We start from the raw sequence: 18102 nt of genomic DNA, 5'->3' as shown, positions 1-18102 counted from the left end.
TGAAGATTCACATTTTCTTTCATTGAGCTGTTTTTTGTCTGTTGGTTTTAAAATACTGTTCTATTGTTGTCTTGCTTTGAATATCTAATACTTTTGCCCTGGTAATTAAGTGACCTATTTGCCTGGATGTTTTGTTTTGTTTTGTTTTGTTTACAGTCTCTGAATTCTAACAGATTTAATAAGTCTTAGAGTTGCTAACTCTGGGTTAACTTTCCCAAGTACCCAGTGGACCCTTTCAATAGTAAGTTTCGATGATCTGGAAAGTTTGCTTATATTATAGTTTCAAGCATTTGTATTGGTCCATTTTGCATTGCTGTAAAGGAATACCTGAGGCTGGATAATTTGTAATTGAGAGGTTTACGGCTCACAGTTCTGCAGGTTGTACAAACGTGGTGCCTGCATCTGTTTGGCTTTAAGTGAGGACCTCAGGAAGCTTACAATCATGGGAGAAGGCGAAGGGGGAGCCAGTGCATCACATGGAGAGAAAGGGGGCAAGAGAGAGAAGGGTGAGGTGCAGGCTCTTTAAACAACCAGCTCTATGTGAACTCCTTACCATGGATGGGGAGGGCTCCAAGCCATTCATGAGAGATTCGCCCCCATGACCCACACGCCTTCTACTAGGCCCCACCTTTAACACTGGGCACCATATTTCAACAGGAGATTTAGAGAGGATGAAATCCAAACTATATCAGTATTGTTTTATTTTTTTTCTTTTCAGATAGTCTAATTATGTATTAATCCTTCTTTATCTGTTTTCCATTTTCTCTGTTTTCCCTGTGACCTTTGATATTCTTTTATTTTTCTCATTTTTATGTTCTTGATGGTTTTCCCACCTTTTAAAATGCCCCTTAGTAAATTTTCATGTTAGTTTATCTTACTCTGGGCACCTTGTAATTTAATCTTCATTTTTGAGATAACTTTGTCATTTTCTTTCATTGCTTTCCTAAATTAATCAACTCGTTAGTATATTTTTGTTCTTTGTCCATTTCTATTCTTCGTTTTGTATTTTTTATTCAAGATCTTTCTTCATATCCCAAATGCCAGTTTTAGTACATTTAACTCATTTTGAATGTTCTTGCTTCATGGCTGTTTTCTTGGAAAAAGTTTTCAACAGTTGAGATGTGTTGGATATTATTTTCTAGTTCTTTGTAATAACTCTGTATCTGTTTATTCAGTTTTTTTCATTTATTTTTGTAGTATTGGGCTGCTGTTTAAGATTCCTAATTTGGTGCCTTTTGTCATGGAACAAAGTCCAGACTTTTTAGTGAAGCTGGGGGGTGACTGGAACAAGGGATTTGTATCTTTCAATTTTTTGGTGCTCTTTTGTCTTGCCTACATTTCCTGACCTGAGCTAAAACTCTGTTGATCACCTGACCTCCGTAAGCCCCTGCTCTAACTGGTAGGCCACAGCAATGTTTGGGGTCTCCTGGAATTAGTGTCAGTTTAGAGCCAGTGTCCAATAGTCCCTGAAAAATATGATTATTTCTTTTCCCCCAGTGAACAATTACCTCGGTAAAAAGCAATAAGTCCCTTTGGCAGAGGCTGGAAAAAATATTACATTTTTCAGTTGAAATTTTCAGTAGTGTATTGAGGTCCTCGAGGAAGGGATTTCCTCAAGGATATCCAGCTTCCCCTTCATTCAAAGGATTCTGAGTCTGTAAACTGGCCCAAGTCTGGGAATTAAATGAGTGGTCATGACTCTCTGTTTTTACGGTTAAAGTTAGACTTTGTTCACTTGACCCAGAACTTTTCTGCTCATACAGATCAACTAAGAATTTAATTAGCTCCCTATCTATTTCACTTCTAGGAATATCATGATCAGCTAGCCAGCTTCCATAGTTCTGCATAAGTTAGACTATTCTGATTGCTGTTTGGACTCTGCTGTCTATGACAGTAACCATGCCTATCTTGCCTTTAGCAGTTGAGTGCCACCACCTGGCCCCTGCTTCCCTGGGGTTCAGTTATCCCCACTGCATTTAGGTTTCCCAGTCCAGTGACTGTGAGGTCTGACTGACAGAGAAGAAGGATCATAGAGTTTTTCTAAGATGTTGGAGCTCCCTTCACAAATGTATTTCTCACAGTTGTGGTGAAATGTCTGCCTTCTAGACCCTCCCCGTGTGGGTGGGTAGGTCTCAAGTGACAAATCCATTCTGACATGCCAGTCTCTCTCAGCTTTTGAATCCCTTCCTCTACGTTAAACCAAGGCATGGCCGGCACGTTCAGTTCACTCACTATGGGCTACCTTTTGGTCTGTGTTTCAGCCAGCCAAACTGTTAGAGCCCTTTTGGACTCCTGAAACTGCAGCATTAAAGGCAGAATCTCTGCTTAGTAAGCCCATATCAGTAAATTCAGCCTGACCCAACTTTATGTTTCTTCCACCATTCTATATACTTAGTGTCCATCTTTATAAATGTTCCTTGGAATTCTGCCTGTATAAATTAGAAAAATCAAGTAGTTCCTTTGAAAAGTCATGCCCCTCATGGGTCATACATTGTACCTCAACTTTAGTCACCCGCTGGGATTCGAGTCGCATTATAGGTCTAGAAGCAAAGAGGAGTGGCAGGGTGGATCCTGGGGAGAGTCGATGTTGTCTTGCACAGCACCTGCCTCAAGAGAGACCATTACAGTTTCCTCAAGTAGTGCAGGGTTAATTCCCTCAGAACAGAGGTGGACAGGCTGGAGGTGGAGAGGTTGATACCACTGACAGTGGGAAGGTTGTTTTCTCTGGGGTTAGGGAGGCCACTTCCATTGGAGATGGGGAGACCAGTTCTGCCAAGGCTGAGGAGACCTCTTCCACTGGCAAAGCACACTCAACAGAATGTAGGGACTCCATGTCCTCAGTTTCATCAGAGCCTTCCCACATGTCTCCATCCCAGTTCATGGGCTCCCATTCTTTCCAAAGCAGTGCTTTCACTTTAACAGTAGACAGTAGCTACTGTAGCTGGGGTTCAACTTGTGTTGTCATTCAGCCAGTGGCAGAATGAAATTTTTTGTTTGAGTTTCAGCAATGTCAGCCCTGCAGTTAAAAGGATAAGGGTCTTCTTCAGGACACATGTAGAAGTGCTTAGGTTCTTTAGGCAACACTGGAGCTGGGAATTTGAATCCCTGAGCTCATCCTTTTCTTGCACTACTGTCTAGTGACATTAGGAGCAACCAGCCAACATCAATATGTTCATTAATGTAAAAAAAATTGAAACTGTCATATACAGAGGCAGCCTTGCTTCTTATAAGTGGCTGATAAGGAGTATCCAATGCTGATATTTTACATCTTTCCATAAACAGTTCAGCTGTGGACTATCAATGCTCTTTTTTCTACTAGAAATAGAATCATGAGCATCTTCAAATTTAATCAAATTAGAGAACTGTTCCAGAAACCTTATATAGTAGATAGTTTTATCTCCATCTTATAGAGAAGAAAACTGAGGCTCTGAGAGAGTTAAGTAACCTACCCAAAATCACCCAGCTGAAAATCAAACTGAAATCTATCTGATATCTATGTTGAAACTGCTCTTTTTTTTCCTTCCATTCTTTCTTTCTTTTTCTTTTTCTTTTTTTTTTTTTTTTTTTTTTGAGACAGAGTCTCACTCTGTCACCCAGGCCAGAGTGCAGTGGTGCGATCTCAGCTCACTGCAACCTCTGCCTCGTGGGTTCAAGCGATTCTCCTGCCTCAGCCTCCCAAGTAGCTGGGATTTCAGGCACCCGCCACCACACCCGGCTAATTTTTGTATTTTTAGTAGAGAGAGAGTTTCACCATGTTGGCCAGGCTGGTCTCAAGCTCCTGACCTCAAGTGATTGCCTGCCTGGGCCTCCCAAAGTGGCTGGGATTACAAACGTGAGCCACTGCACCTAGCCTCCGTTCTTTCTTTGTAGCGACAGTCACATTGTTTGTTGATTTTCAGCTTATGGTTCACTGCGATCATCCTTTCTGTCTAACATATGTCCAATAGACAGATGCACTTGGGGGCTCTGCCAGCTGCTTCCCATCCCTCTATCCAATTTTACCTATCAGTTATCCAATATTGTCCAACGTATTTATCCAGCTAGTAAAGGTAATTTTGAATTTCACTTCTCTTATGAGAGTAATCAGCTCCTCTGAATATACAGAAACTTAAGGAGGCTGCCTTTCCTGCAATCATCCTAGTCACTGACTTAAAAGGGAAAAAAAGGGTACTGTCAAAGACTAACAGACAAGAAAAAAAAAGATTATCTTCCATCAGTAGCAACCTTCCTATTTGGGTATTATAGAAAAGTGAAATTTTTTTAGTTCTCTTTTGACAAGTATCTGAGAACATAGAACAAAAACACATATGTCATTTCTCTCTTCTTTTTTCTCTCTTAATTTTCTAAATCCTGGTTATTACATCAAAGGTGCTTCAGAGTATCTATTGTCTGTGTGTGGATGATCATAACTACCCGTCATTCCCAGTTTAAAGATTTCTGTTTTCTATTTTCCCTCTGCAGCCTATTCTCACCTCTTTAAAATCTAGATAGATTGTGTTTGGTAAAAGCTACACATATTTTCCTGGCCCTGGCCGTCCCCTTTGCTAAGATCCAGCCCTAGAGCTCCTGCTCATATTTTAGATGCATGGAAAAAGGAGGGGTCTGGATGGAGGAACCCAAATAAACAGACGGTTGCCTTGACAATCTGTAAGAGACTCTTTCATGATCATTTTTCACGGTTTTCTCTTGAAATAAATAGTGAGACTGCAATACAGTTTTTAACTCTTTGACCTGCAAATGGTACCAAGGTTCACAAACTGCATAGAACACCAAAATGCCTCTGCCACAGAGCTACCTTTGGCTTTGACTCCTTCAAGGTCCTATCCTGCATTGCCCTAGGAAATGTTCATGGAGACCTATCTTCAAGGCAGATTCCAGGTGTCCTGGGTGTAAACATGAGTGTGGCATAGCAAGGAGGCTGTGACACTTTGTAGAAGACAAAGGTAAACAATTATTATGATATCGGGCAGGAAATCCTGGGGCAAGAGCATATGGAATGCATGAAATCCCCGAGAAAGAGGGAATTCACTCCAAATTGGAGGGTTGGGCAGAGCCCTGGAGGAGGTGAGGTGGTGCTAAGGAGTACTGGGGAGCAGAGTTTAAGCCAAGGAAACTTGAGCCTGACTAGCATGACGGAGGGCAGGGGAGGGAAAGGAATTCCAAGTTTAAGGAAGACAAAGAAATGGAACTATTAAAATTGAACATTTTAACATTGACCTGCATGTTTCTACTATGTCAGTTTTTAAGTTGTTTGTATATTTGTTTGTAAATGTACTTTTTATAAAGCATTGAAATAGAGGCTCTTGCTCTAAGATAGAAAAATGTGGGGCAATTCCATTTATATGTTTGAATTTCCTTTTACATTTTCCTATGCCTGGATTCGTTATCCAGGTCATCACACAAGCCTGAAGTTCTATAGGCCTTGTAGATGAAAGGCTTCCAAATTACAATGCAGTTAGTAAAGCACAGTGGCTTAAGACATAAGCTTTAGAGTTAGACTTGAGTTCATGACCCCACATAATCACTTCCTGGCTTTGTGTACACCTGACAGGTTGTGCAACCTCAGGGTCTCATTTACTCATCTGTGAAATGGAGATGATAATAGTGCTTATCTCACAGTTTTGTGAGAGTTAGGTGAGATACAGTGCTCAAGCCGTAAGCACGGGGCCAGGCATCTGTTGTCAATCAGGTAATGCTTATCATTAGTTATTGCTCCAAAACACAGTGTTCATAAAGTTTTTTCCAAGGAGACCCACCATTAGGCTTTCCTATGACTTTTCTAAATGTTTGTTGCTACATCAATGCAAGAAAATATGCCAGGAGTAAAAATCACCTCAAACTTTTTTAAATATTGGGAGCCAAAATGTCCCAAATTTCATGAGCCTGTGAGGTCATGGTTTCTTTTCTTTTCTTTTCTTTTCTTTTTTTTTTTTTTTTTTTTTTTGAGACAGTGTCTCGCTCTGTTGCCTGGGCTGGAGTGCAGTGGCATGATCTCAGCTCACTGCAACCTCTGCCTCCTGGATTCAAGCGATTCTCCGGCCTCAGCCTCCTGGGTAACTGGGATTACAATTTTTAGTAAAGACAGGGTTTCACCATGTTGGCCAGGCTGGTCTTGAACTCCTGACCTCAGGTGATACCTGCCTTGGCCTCCCAAAGTGCTGGGATTACAGGCGTGAGTCACTGCGTCCAGCCCGTGGTTTCTCTTTATGACAAATTACAACAGTCTAAACCTTCATTGTATTTGCCTTTAAGTTTATTCTTTTTTCAGGTATCCAAGCCTTTGGGTGAGTCCCTGGAGAATTTTTATTCAGAGGGGACCTCCCTATCTGGCCTGTAGCTGGCCGCCATATTATCAGGACCAGTTTATCTCCCTCAAAATGAATTTCTCTGAGCATTTTTCCTTTACCTGGAATTTAGGCCCCAGCCTCTGAAAGCTCCAAGAGAAGAAGTGACTTCCTTCTCACCCCAGCCCAAGGCCCCGTGCTGACTTCTTCAGTGACTTCTTCAAAGGACATTTTGTCTGTGGGAAGCCTCACTTCCTTCAAAGGAAATCTCGCTCCCTTCATGTGGCTCTCAAAAGACAAGAAACAGCGCCCATTGCTTGTGGTACCTCATTGTCATTCCCAGCTAGACGGAACTAGGGCTCTTAGCAAGGATAGATGACTCCACAACTGGAGGAGGAAGTACACAAGATGAGCCTAGGATATCTTGGGTCAGGAAGCAAGGAAGGTAGACAAGTGAGTTGTGCTAAAAGGACAGAGGGGCCAAAAAGAAGGGCTGCAGGCCAAAGAGGGATACACTGAGCATCTAAAACCGGTAATCAGTGCAGTGGACTAAAACATATTGTGTATGTCAAAATACAAAAATGAGTTTATAATTGATAATAATGTTTCTAAAAGGTGAGAGGAAACGACCATCTCAACAACAACCTCATTGGGTACCGTTTCCACACCAAGTCTTTATTCAGGAAATTGGCACTTAAAAGGTAATAATTACGCATTTATCCTATCCTTCCTGTACAAACTGTGTTGCAGGAAATTAAAATTGCCCTAGTTGTACAAACATATAGTTAGTTAGAATAAGTTCTAGTGTTCGATAGCACAGTAGGGTGACTATAATTAACAGTATTTTTTTTTTCTTTTGAGACGGAGTCTCGCTTTTGTCACCCAGGCTAGAATGCAGTGACACAATCTCGGCTCACTGCAACCTCTGGCTCCCGGGTTCAAGGGATTCTCCTGCCTCAGCCTCCTGAATAGCTGGGATTACAGGTGCCTGCCACATGCCCAGCTAATTTTTGTTTTTTGGTGTTTTGGTTTTTTTTTTTTAGTAGAGATGGGGTTTCGCCATGTTGGCTAGGCTGGTCTCAAACTCCTGACCTCAAAGTGATCTGCCCACCTGGGCCCCCATAAGTGCTGGGATCATAGGTGTGAGCCACCATGCCCGGCTAACAATAATTTATTGTATATTTCAAAATAGCTAGAAGATAAGATTTGGAATGTTCCTAACACAAGGAAATGATAAATGTTTGCAGTGATGGATGTCCTAATTACCCTGATTTGATTATTACATATTGTATGCATGTGTGAAAATATAACATGTACCCCATAAATATGTATAAATATGTATCAGTTTAAAAATGTATATCAAAGAAAGTCACCCCAGTTGAAGAAAAAATTTTTTTTATATAAAAATTCCATCTGATAAATGCAAAAAGACAAAAATAACCAGAACACTATGTTGCAGTCCCCAGTGAAATAATTGATTCAGGTAATAATTATTAACAAATGAATCCATTATATAAAAGGTTGATGGAAAACTTTACATTGGAGATGAGGCTATCACATCCTGATCCACTCTAGCTCACTAAAATTGGAACACCCAGACATGGTGTGCTTCCCGACGGAATGCAACATGAAGCCTACAGCATCACCTCTGAGATGTTATCCCCAAAACTGAACTTGAATCTAACCCAGATTTGAGAGCTAAATTTCGCTTAAAGGGATGCAGGAACAGGTGAAGTGACATTACAAAGAAACAAAGAGGCAGATCCAGCACGTAGGACATTCGACAGGGTGGCTGACCCAGTTTCTGAGCAAGTCAGTGGCATGGCAGTGAAAGGAGAGGAGGGGTGGAGATTGCTGTTCATAGGAGACCGAAGATACTTAAAACCTGATGTAATACGTGGACCTAGTTTGAATCCTGATTCAAACAAAGAAACCAGAAAAAAAAATTTTTTTTTTAAGAAACCAGCAAATTTTTTTTTATGAACTGGGTATTGGATACCAAGGAATTATTGTCACTTTTATTGTTTTAATGGCATTGTGGTTATGTAAGAAAATGTTCATAATTTTTAGCAATGCATACTAAAGCATGTAGGGTTTTGCTTAGAAATACTTTACCATAGAAATATTATAACAGACCGGGTGCAGCAGCGGCTCACACCTGTAATCCCAGCACTTTGGGAGGCCAAGGTGGGCAAATCACTTGAGGCCAGGAGTTTGAGACTAGCCTGGCCAACAAAGTGAAACCCCATCTCTACTAAAGTACAAAAATTAGCTGGGCGTGATGGTCCGCACCTGTAATCCCAGCTACTTGGCAGGCTGAAACAGTAGAATTGCTTGAACCTGGGAGGCGGAGTTTGCATTGAGCTGAGATCGCACCACTGCACTCCAGCTTGGGTGACAGAGTGAGACTCTGTCTCAATAAAAAAACAAATAAAAAAACAGAAAAAAAGAAGAAAGAAAGAAATACTTTAACAAAGAAAAAAGAAAGACAAGGCACAAGTGAGAATTAGGTAACAGTCTTGGTAATTGCTGAATTGGGGTGATGGGTATATGAAGAAAAAGTAAAAAAATAAAAACAAAAAATTATAGATGAAACAAGTGTGCTCACACCTTTGATGACTGTTGAACGTGGAAATAGGGATGTGAAGACCTTTGGTATTTAGCTCTATTTTTCAATATGTTTGAAACTTTTGTAACATGTAAACTAAACAAGGCACAATTCTAGAACATAAATACATTTCTCAAAATCTGGGTCGTGTGCACTGAGATCATAGTACATGTGCGATTTCAACAATGTAGGAAGGACTGGACTGCGGAAGTGCCGTGCCCTTCAGTGCCCTCTGTGCCCAAGAAGAGAAGCTGAAAATCGCCTCTGTGTAGATCCTCCAGTCTCACACTAATTTCCTGGGAGCAACTGGTTAGCAAGAGCTCTCATACATCTCCTAAGAATACGAAGTAATTTTCTAGTATGGTGCACTCTAAACTCTAATTTAGAATAAAACTGTTTCCTAAGAGGAACTATCTTCAGGAAGACAACTGAGCTGAAAGAAAACATTCTTTAAATCAATGTAGGGTGCTTAGCTTTGCAGTCTTCCCACCCCGCCTGGCTCTGTCCACAATAGGGCTTTGCTCTGTCTTGATTTAATCCATACCTGCAGCTCAGGAGCTGTTGCCTCCAGGTAAATGCAAGCTACCACTTCTCTTTTAGAAAAACTGTGCACGGTGGCTCACGCCTGTAATCCCAGCACTTTGGGAGGCCGAGGTGGGCAAATCATGAGGTCAGGAGATCAAGACCATCCTGGCTAACACCGTGAAACCCTGTCTCTACTAGAACTACAAAAAATTAGCCGGGAGTGGTGGCGGGTGCCTGTAGTCCCAGCTACTCGGGAGGCTGAGGCAGGAGAATGGCATGAACCCGGGAGGCGGAGCTTGCAGTGAGCTGAGATCCGGCCACTGCCCTCCAGCCTGGGTGACAGAGCGAGACTCAGACTCAAAAAAAAAAAAAAAAAAAAAAAAAAAGCTGTGATAAAATATAACAAAAAATTCCCCATCTTAACTGTTATCGTTGTACACATGTACAGTTTATCGTTAAGTACACATGATCCTCAGCTTACAATAAGGTTATGACAGTGCACTTTCAACTTAACGGTATTTTCAATTTACAGGGATTTATCCTGCTATAGCTCCATTGTAAGTCAAGGAGTCTTCTGAATGTGTCACGCCATTGTAAAGTGGAAGTCATAAATGGAACCATCATAAGTGTGGAACAGTCTGTATATTCACATTGTAGTGTGAATCCAGAGCTCTTCATCTTCTAAGACTAAAACTCTGTATTCATTCAACAATTCCCTACTTCTTCCTGCCCCCAGCCCCTGGCAACCACCATTCCACTTTCTGTCTCTGTGAACTCGACCACTCTAGGTACTTCATATAAGTGGAATCATATAGTATTTGTACTTTTGTGACTGGCTTATTTCACTTAACATGATATCCTCAAGTTTCATTCATCCTAAGAGGAATTTAGATTAGTTAGGCATGTTTTGTAGCACCTGTCAGATTAGTTAGGCATGTTATGTGGCACCTGTCAGAATTTCCTTCCTTTTTAAGGCTAACGTTCCACTGCATGCATACACCACATTAAGTTTAGCCATTCATCTGTTGGTAGACATTCTGGTTGCTTCCACCTTTTGGCTATTGTGAATAATGCTGCTGTGAGCGTCGAGGTATACTAAGCCACCACTTTTTGCAACATAAAGTTTTTCTCACCGATTTCAAAAGCCCTAGGAACAGCTTTCAGCACAGGTTCGAGCTCAAGGTACTGTGAGCTTCTTTCCCTCTGAGAGGTCTGCCCAAGCTCATTGCCAAGGAGCATTAGCCTGAGTGAGCAGGAGGCAGCTCTGGACCTCACAACATCACAGAGCCCAGATGGGGGTTCCTGCCTTTTCCCTGGCACACTTTGTTTTAAAACGGTAAAAATAAAACATGCGGCCGGGCGCGGTGGCTCAAGCCTGTAATCCCAGCACTTTGGGAGGCCGAGACGGGTGGATCACGAGGTCAGGAGATCGAGACCATCCTGGTCTACACATTGAAACCCCCATCTCTACTAAAAAATACAAAAAAAAAAAAACTAGCGGGCGAGGTGGCGGGCGCCTGTAGTCCCAGCTACTCAGGAGGCTGAGGCAGGAGAATGGCGTAAACCCAGGAGGCGGAGCTTGCAGTGAGCCGAGATCGCGCCACTGCACTCCAGCCTGGGCGACAGAGCGAGACTCCGTCTCAAAAAAAAAACATGCTCATGAGAGGGTAAAAAGTGGACATTCACTTCCTCCTGGTTCCCATTCCTCAAGGGTTGGCTGCTGTTACATGAATGTGTGAATCTTTCCAAAGCTTTACTCCAAGCATATACACATGTGTATGTTTGCTTTGTTTTTTATAAAAGTTTGCTTTCTCAGTCAACAATGTATATCATCTTTCCATATAATAGAAAGGCATTGAAAATCTAAAATATTACCCATTTTTATGCTATTACCAACGATGCCGAATTGAAGATCCTTATGCATACATGCTTGTATATGTATGTATTATTATAGCATAGACGTGCAAATGTTGGGTCAAGGCGTGTGTACATTTAATATTTTGATAGGTACAGCCAAATCGCCTTCCTGAAGGATTATGCTAATTTACCTGCTACCTTGAAAGAAAGGTTTCCATTAATTCTTTCAAGTCTAAGGCAAACATTCCAGTCTTTTCCTATTTGATCACTAAGTATTTGCCTTTCTCCAAGCCTATACTACTTAATTAAAATCTGCTTGGAAAATCTCAGTTAAGTTTGTAAAATCATCTGGTTTTAACAACTATTGTCTGTTTACAGCCTTAGGCAATTTAGTGGGCAAAAATGTAATTGTATATTTCTAAACATGAGAAATTTCAAGATTTCTCCTCTGAAGGGTATCAGGGCATATAAAATCAATCATGTAAATATTTGCTTCTTTTACTTTCAGGATTACATAAATATATTTTTAAATACCAAGTCTTTTTTGAGGAAAAAAAACAAACTTTTGCTCCCTGATGCTTTCCCTTTCTGATTTTTAACTGTGTGAAAAACTAGAAAGATCAAGTTCTTTAAGGCTTTTATGCCAGTTTGCCTAGGAGAAATACCTGCCCCAAACCCCAATTTTAATTACTCAAGCCGGTTGAATGGTGTGTGTATGTCAGCCTAGGCAAGCGACTTCACAGTTATATTTTAAATATGAAGATTTCATCAAATAAGGCAAAAAAAATTTGTTCATGGCATGCAAATTAGAAAATGAGAAATTGGGGGTTCCCATTAGCAACAAATGTTCTGAGAAGAGTTTCATGGGAGGAGAGGCCATATACATCACGTTTATAAATATTTTTACTTCCCAGAAAACTAGGAGCTAGGATTGCAGCAGAGCCAAGCGCTGGCAGCCCTTTCGGGAGTCCCCAGGCAGTGCCCTGAAGCCCAAGCTCGCCTTTTGTGCTTCCTGCGTCCTCTCCAGGCGTGTCTGCGCGGTGCGGAGGCGCATCCCCGCCAGGGGAGGGCTGGGAGCGGCCGCGCACCCGGCGGAGAGCGGGCTGTCCTTTTAGGGAGCCGGTATTGGTACATGCCCGGTGGTTATGCGACTATTGATTTGCCTCACCCTGAGGATTCCAGTGGCAAAGTGACCCTCCCTCCTGCCTGTCCCCTCCCTTCCTGGCTCCCGCCTGCCCTCCCTCCCGCAGCAGCAAGATCTGATCGCTGCCGCCCTGCTCTCCTCCTCCTCCTCTCATTCCTGTGCCTCCTGGATTCCTGAAGTTTAGGAGAAATAAGGTAGCCGAGGGGACCACATGAAAGTTGTGACAGCTCCCAGCGGCGCACCCCTTTCGTGTGTGCCAGTACCTCGGCTTAGGAGTTGCCCGCTGACACGTTGAATGAAGGAGGTCCCCTTGCCTGCCAGCCTGCCGGGATGGGCCATTGCTGCTGCAAGCCTTATAACTGCCTTCAGTGCCTGGACAAGACGGTACTTTGCCTTCCCTCTCTTCTTCCCCCTCCTCCTTTGCAAGGGCAGAGAGAAAGCCGTGAGCCAGCCACCTCTGTGCCTGTCCCCCTAGCATGCGTGTGCGCTTTGTTGGTGAACAGGAGGCTCTCTTTACTCGTTCCAATATGCTGAATTGTGAGTGGTGTTCACAGAAACATTTGGTCTCACATACTCTGCAGTGCCTTACATAATTCTGTATTCCTGCAGTCTCAAATGTAACTGTTGCATTTTCCTGAAATAGTAGGATTCTGCTCCAACATCTTGAAATCAAAACTGCCAAGAGATCTTCGGAATATTCTTAATGCATTTTAATGTACCTGTGAAACCTAAGACGTTCCGCTGGGGAATTCAGATTAGTTAGGCGTGTTTTTCTTCGCCAAGTGCTAACTTTGAAAGTTTACCACTCTTTTTTCAAAACAGCACTCATTCTTGTAATTTATGTTCTTCACATCAGAGAAGAAAGCACACAGTATAGTTGTTCTCTCTGTACTACTTTGCATCACAGAGAGATGAATAAACATAGAGGTGAAAACTTAAAAAGCCAGAGAGGCTGAGGATGTGTTCAAGTCTTCACTGGAGAAAAATTCACAGCCAGGAAACTGAAAATAGAGTATGCATGAGAATTATATAGCAATTCCAACACAAAGCCTTTCTTTGCTTTTGACATTTGCCTACTCTTGTGAGCTAGCAGAGGGATTAGGATATGCTTTTAATTTCATTACTAGAAATCTGTTGGCAAGAACTCTTGTCTCTGTGAGATATTTTATTGTCATGCATATTTAGATTTCTCCAAGATGCATGAAATGGGATTTCACAATTGAATTGTTGAAATTGCCTTCTTCCTACCCATGTGGGCATCAGCTATCTAGATAGCTTGAGATGTAGTATGTGACCAGGAGAAGGAAAATATATGGCTTAATATACACGCTCATCAAAAAGTGGTCACTTGGAAGCATCTTAGTTACCAGTCTGCTTATGAACTTTGACCTAAAGTAGGGTTACTTACCACGTAGGAAAATAAAACTGATACCTTAAAAGTCACTTACTAGTTTTGCTGCAATAGAAATAACCACCTCAGTGGATTTGGCTTTGCTACCATGAGTATGAGCTAAAATATTATATACATGTTTATGTGCTTATAACAAAAAGAACTATAAAGCATTTGCGCTCAGTTGTCTGCACATCTAACATTGAAGTGATTAAGCCTTTTGCGAAGTGGTCACAAAAGAGTATTGAAGCCTTACAACGGTAGTTATAATAAAAGGGAAAGATTTGCTACATGTAAAACAGTATTATAAATTTCATATTTCTAAATCCTAATACAAAAGTTTTAGAAATAGAGGCTGCAATATGGAGGCCTTTTGATTTGAGAAAATATGTTTCAAAGGAAATCTGTTTCCCTATTTTGTTTAAATCAAGTTCTTGAAAATGATTATCCCTATGTCATTCTTGAATTCAGAGATTTTGGAAGATAATTTAATGTTATTTCATCTCTCTAGCAGTATGTTTGAGTAATTTTCCAGTGTTTTAGTTTTGAAACTTCCAGTTCAATACAAATTATTTTTTACTGATGAAAACTTTAAAACTTACACTGCCTTTACCAGCTTTTTCATTGTGTTCACACCTACATTTCTTGTCTTTTCTTTGCTGTATTTCAGAATAGTATTCCCATTTGAAGTTTTATGCTTATGTTTTCATAGGTGCTCTTTTAATGAATTGAGGACTTTCTTTTTAAATTAAAAAACACATTGTTTTATGTAGTTGCCTACTTTGCAGAATAACTTCACAGGCAGTATGCCAAAATCATTTACTTAATTGATAGTTACCTATTGGGCCAGGTATTGTGCACCAGGAGCATGACAGGATTCCATTCCAACTTCAAACTCTGGGAATCAGAATTCCCAAATCCCACAACAAAGTTCTTCAATCTGTTAGTCAACTCTAACAACCCCAGTGAGGTTGATACAGTTTAAAAGAGGCCTGGTAAAATTGTTGACAGAGTTGTTTCTGATTACCTTAACCTAGCTTAATAAACCTTAAAACAATAACCATTTCCTCAGAACTTCATATAGATTAAAAGAGCAAACTTCATTTTGAGAAATCAAAACAATTTAACAGTTTGATCATAGTGCAGCTAAAGCTGTTCTGAAAAACATGGCGGGACAATTAAAGATACTTTCAAAGTAATCAGTTTCAGAGATCTGACTAAAAACTGAATATCAACTAAAAACTATGAATATGAGGATGCTTATTTAGCATTAATTTATTAGGAGAAACTGGAATCTTGCCTAGAGTATATAATGAAAAAACTGTTAAATGAACAAATCATTTAAAAGTTGTTTGTGCTTATGTATTGCCAACTTATAAAGACCTATCCATTGGAAGTATTTATTACTGGTTTACTCTGTGCCTAGTTACTATTGGGACCATCAAATAATTCTTAAAAGGCATGGCCAGCCCTTATGTAGCTTACCGATAAGTGGTTTGGTTGTATTTCTACCTTTTGCAGAGAACTTACAAGTGGGTAGGCAACAGTAACACACACAGAACAATTAAACATTAGCACAAGACTGGAGTATAATTAAGTGAAAATTATGTGGTACTGACCATACCTGTTTCTGGAATTAAGTGAAAGGAGAAGTCAGTCTAGAACCATAGACAAGGTTTCTTGGAAAAAGTGGAACATGAATTACACTTTGAAGAATGGGGTAGAATTTTATTAAACTAAAGAGAAAGAATGTATTCCAAGCGAGGAGCACGCAAGGAAAGGTCTTTTAGCCTCATTTTATGAAACATGAGAGGGGCAATCTCATGGTGAACACAGTGGGAGATGTGGTGCATAGGGAGTGTGGGGAAATTTCCAGCCTGAAAGCCAGACCCAGGTTTTTTGTTGGTTGATTTGTTTTTTGTTTTATTTGAGACAGGGTCTCCCTCTGTCACCCAGTCTGGAGTGCAGTGGTGTGATCATGGTTCACTGTAAACTTGAACTCCCAGACTCAAACAGTCTTCCCACCTCAGCTTCCCAAGTAGCTGGGACCACAGGCGTGCACCACCACGCTCAGCTATTTTTTTTTTTTTTTTTTTGGCAGAGCTGGGGTCTTGCTATATTGCCCAAGCTAGTCTCAAACTTTTGGGCTCAAGCGATCCACCCACCTTGGCCACCCAAAATGTTGGGATAATAGGTGTGAGCCACCATGCCTGGCCAAAGACTCGGGTTTTTAAACTTGAGCTAAATAAAAAGTAGGGATCTATCTTGGGCTTTTGAGCAGAGATGCAGTCTGTGGAAAGACTCGTCTACAGGTATTTGAAAGGAATGGTATGACCCAGCTGGATCCCAAAGGGCCCATTCACCTACGGACTCAACCTGGTCCAGGAGGAAGCCAGGAGCTCTGTGTGCACAGAAACTCCTTATCCATAGCCTTCCTGAACTGATGGTTGTTAGAATTCTTGAGTTATTAAGAGGAATAAACTAGACGTATAAACTGGAATACAAGCGTCCTTTTTAACCATATGAAATATAACTGGCAAGCAAACAATAACAAGCCTGATAAACGTATTATTTCTTTTTAGAGTCAAAAGTCTAGCTCATAAGAAACCTTGATGAGAATGGAATCTGAGCCAGAGAGTTGTTCTATAAGAATCCAGTGGCCTCAGAGCCTACTAGGTTCATCTCCCATATCCCTGCTCCCCTGAAATGTTCCTGGCCCTGGTGATTCCCTTTCCTAAGCTCCCTTCACTGTCCAACTCCTCTTGTAATGGACCTGTTATTCCTCACATCGTGTTACAGATTCAGTCCAACAGCAAGACTTGCTGGTTTAGGTATGGTCCTGTCCCTTTAGGGGTTCATTTGCATATCTCTACCCTAGCCTTTTATGTGTTGATTCTAATCTCAGAGGCTTGTCTTACTTACCTTGTCTCTAAATTCTTGGCAGGGGTGGGAGTGGGGAGAGGCACCTCACTGTTCCTCCCAGGTATGCGCAGGTGCTCTGACAGTAATACATTTGGGAGGGTTATTAGAGGAAGATAGAATCCAGAAAGGTCAAGAAACTTCTTAAGTGATACACAAATGGGTTAAAATGCAGGCAACTGGCTAATTCTCCTTTCTGCTGCACTTACTCTGGGACCAGAATTTCCCAGCATGACTTCTTTGGATCAGCATTTCTTCTCCTTGGCCCCATTAATCTCTGTCCTTTCCCATTGTTCATTAGTAATCCAGGTATGGTGTGTTATTCCCTTATTAACTACAGCCTCTTGGGAGAGCTAGATGTCTTTTTACCCAGTGTCTCTTCCCCACATGCACAAAGGCAAAGGCTGAAATTATGCATTTGTAGTCATTTTGATTTTTTCTAATATATGGTATGACTCTGCTTGTTTTTCATACAACTAAGCACTGAAATGTATTGAAGAGTATTAAATGGGAAGGATACTTTGTTTCTGACAAGCCTATATGAAATTTCACTTCACAGCAGAAAAGCAGATCATTATACAAAAACACAGAGACCCTAGTGTTAATTATATGTGAAAGAAATAATACTTATTGATTAACTCAAGGCATAGTATCAGTGCTGCCTTAAAGCTATAATAACTGAAATGAAAACCAAAAGGTCAGTCCACCTCCCATGGGATTTTTCCACAGCGCTATTATATGTTATGGATCTGGCCAATCTTCATAATATTGTATTGAAAGTGAGTGCGATAGCCACAAAAGGTGGTATGAAAACAAGTCAGATACTTGTGTTTTGTTGCTGTAACCTTGCAGCTGGTTCATTTTGAAATACAAAAGAGAATGTTTTCCTTTGAAGACGAAGTTCTACCATGTTGATTTTAAACCCTAATTTAAACTCACGGAGCCCTGGGTCAAAAGCAATAATGTTTCTGAGAAGCATGAAAAAAGCTTTAACCTTTTTGCAATTTAGTGTGCAGGCATGTCACATTTGAATTTTTTTAATTCACAATTTTAAAAGATCTGGATGTTTCCTCAAATACCAGAATTCTATAGATCTCTTATTTAATTTCCTGTTGTGGTTTGATTGTTTAGCTTGGGGAAAAAAATGGCCCAGCTCCCAGGGTTGGATTTTCCTGATCCGCACGGATTTCAGAGCAGGCTAAAAATATAACAAAGATTAGCTGGGAGTCTTTGGGCTTACATATATATTTTTAAATTAACATATATATGTATTTTCTTTTTAAAAAAAAAATCAAGAGCCGGGCACGGTGGCTCAAGCCTGTAATCCCAGCACTTTGGGAGGCTGAGACGGACGGATCACGAGGTCAGGAGATCG

The 18102-nt window shown here is 40.9% G+C and overlaps 1 protein-coding gene across 3 annotated transcripts in view; it reads left to right on the top strand.

Moving 5' to 3' along the window:
• Positions 1 to 18102, top strand: part of MTUS2 (microtubule associated scaffold protein 2) — a 454130-nt gene that overhangs the window by 359568 nt on the left and 76460 nt on the right. Inside the window, exon 1 of one of the 3 annotated variants that reach the window (XM_010367090.2) lies at positions 12501 to 12802. The exons of the other annotated variants lie outside the window; for them this stretch is intronic. Within the exon in view, the coding sequence (XP_010365392.1) occupies positions 12749 to 12802 (54 nt within the window). The 5' untranslated portion in view covers positions 12501 to 12748. Of the gene's footprint in view, positions 1 to 12500; positions 12803 to 18102 lie in introns of those variants that run through there. 3 annotated transcript variants of the gene reach the window in all.

Source organism: Rhinopithecus roxellana, chromosome 18 (genome assembly GCF_007565055.1).
Source record: "Rhinopithecus roxellana isolate Shanxi Qingling chromosome 18, ASM756505v1, whole genome shotgun sequence".
NCBI classification, from domain to species: Eukaryota; Metazoa; Chordata; class Mammalia; order Primates; family Cercopithecidae; genus Rhinopithecus; species Rhinopithecus roxellana.
The sequence above is the reverse complement of the archived record's forward strand: the minus strand, read 5'-3'. Positions and strand labels throughout refer to the sequence as shown.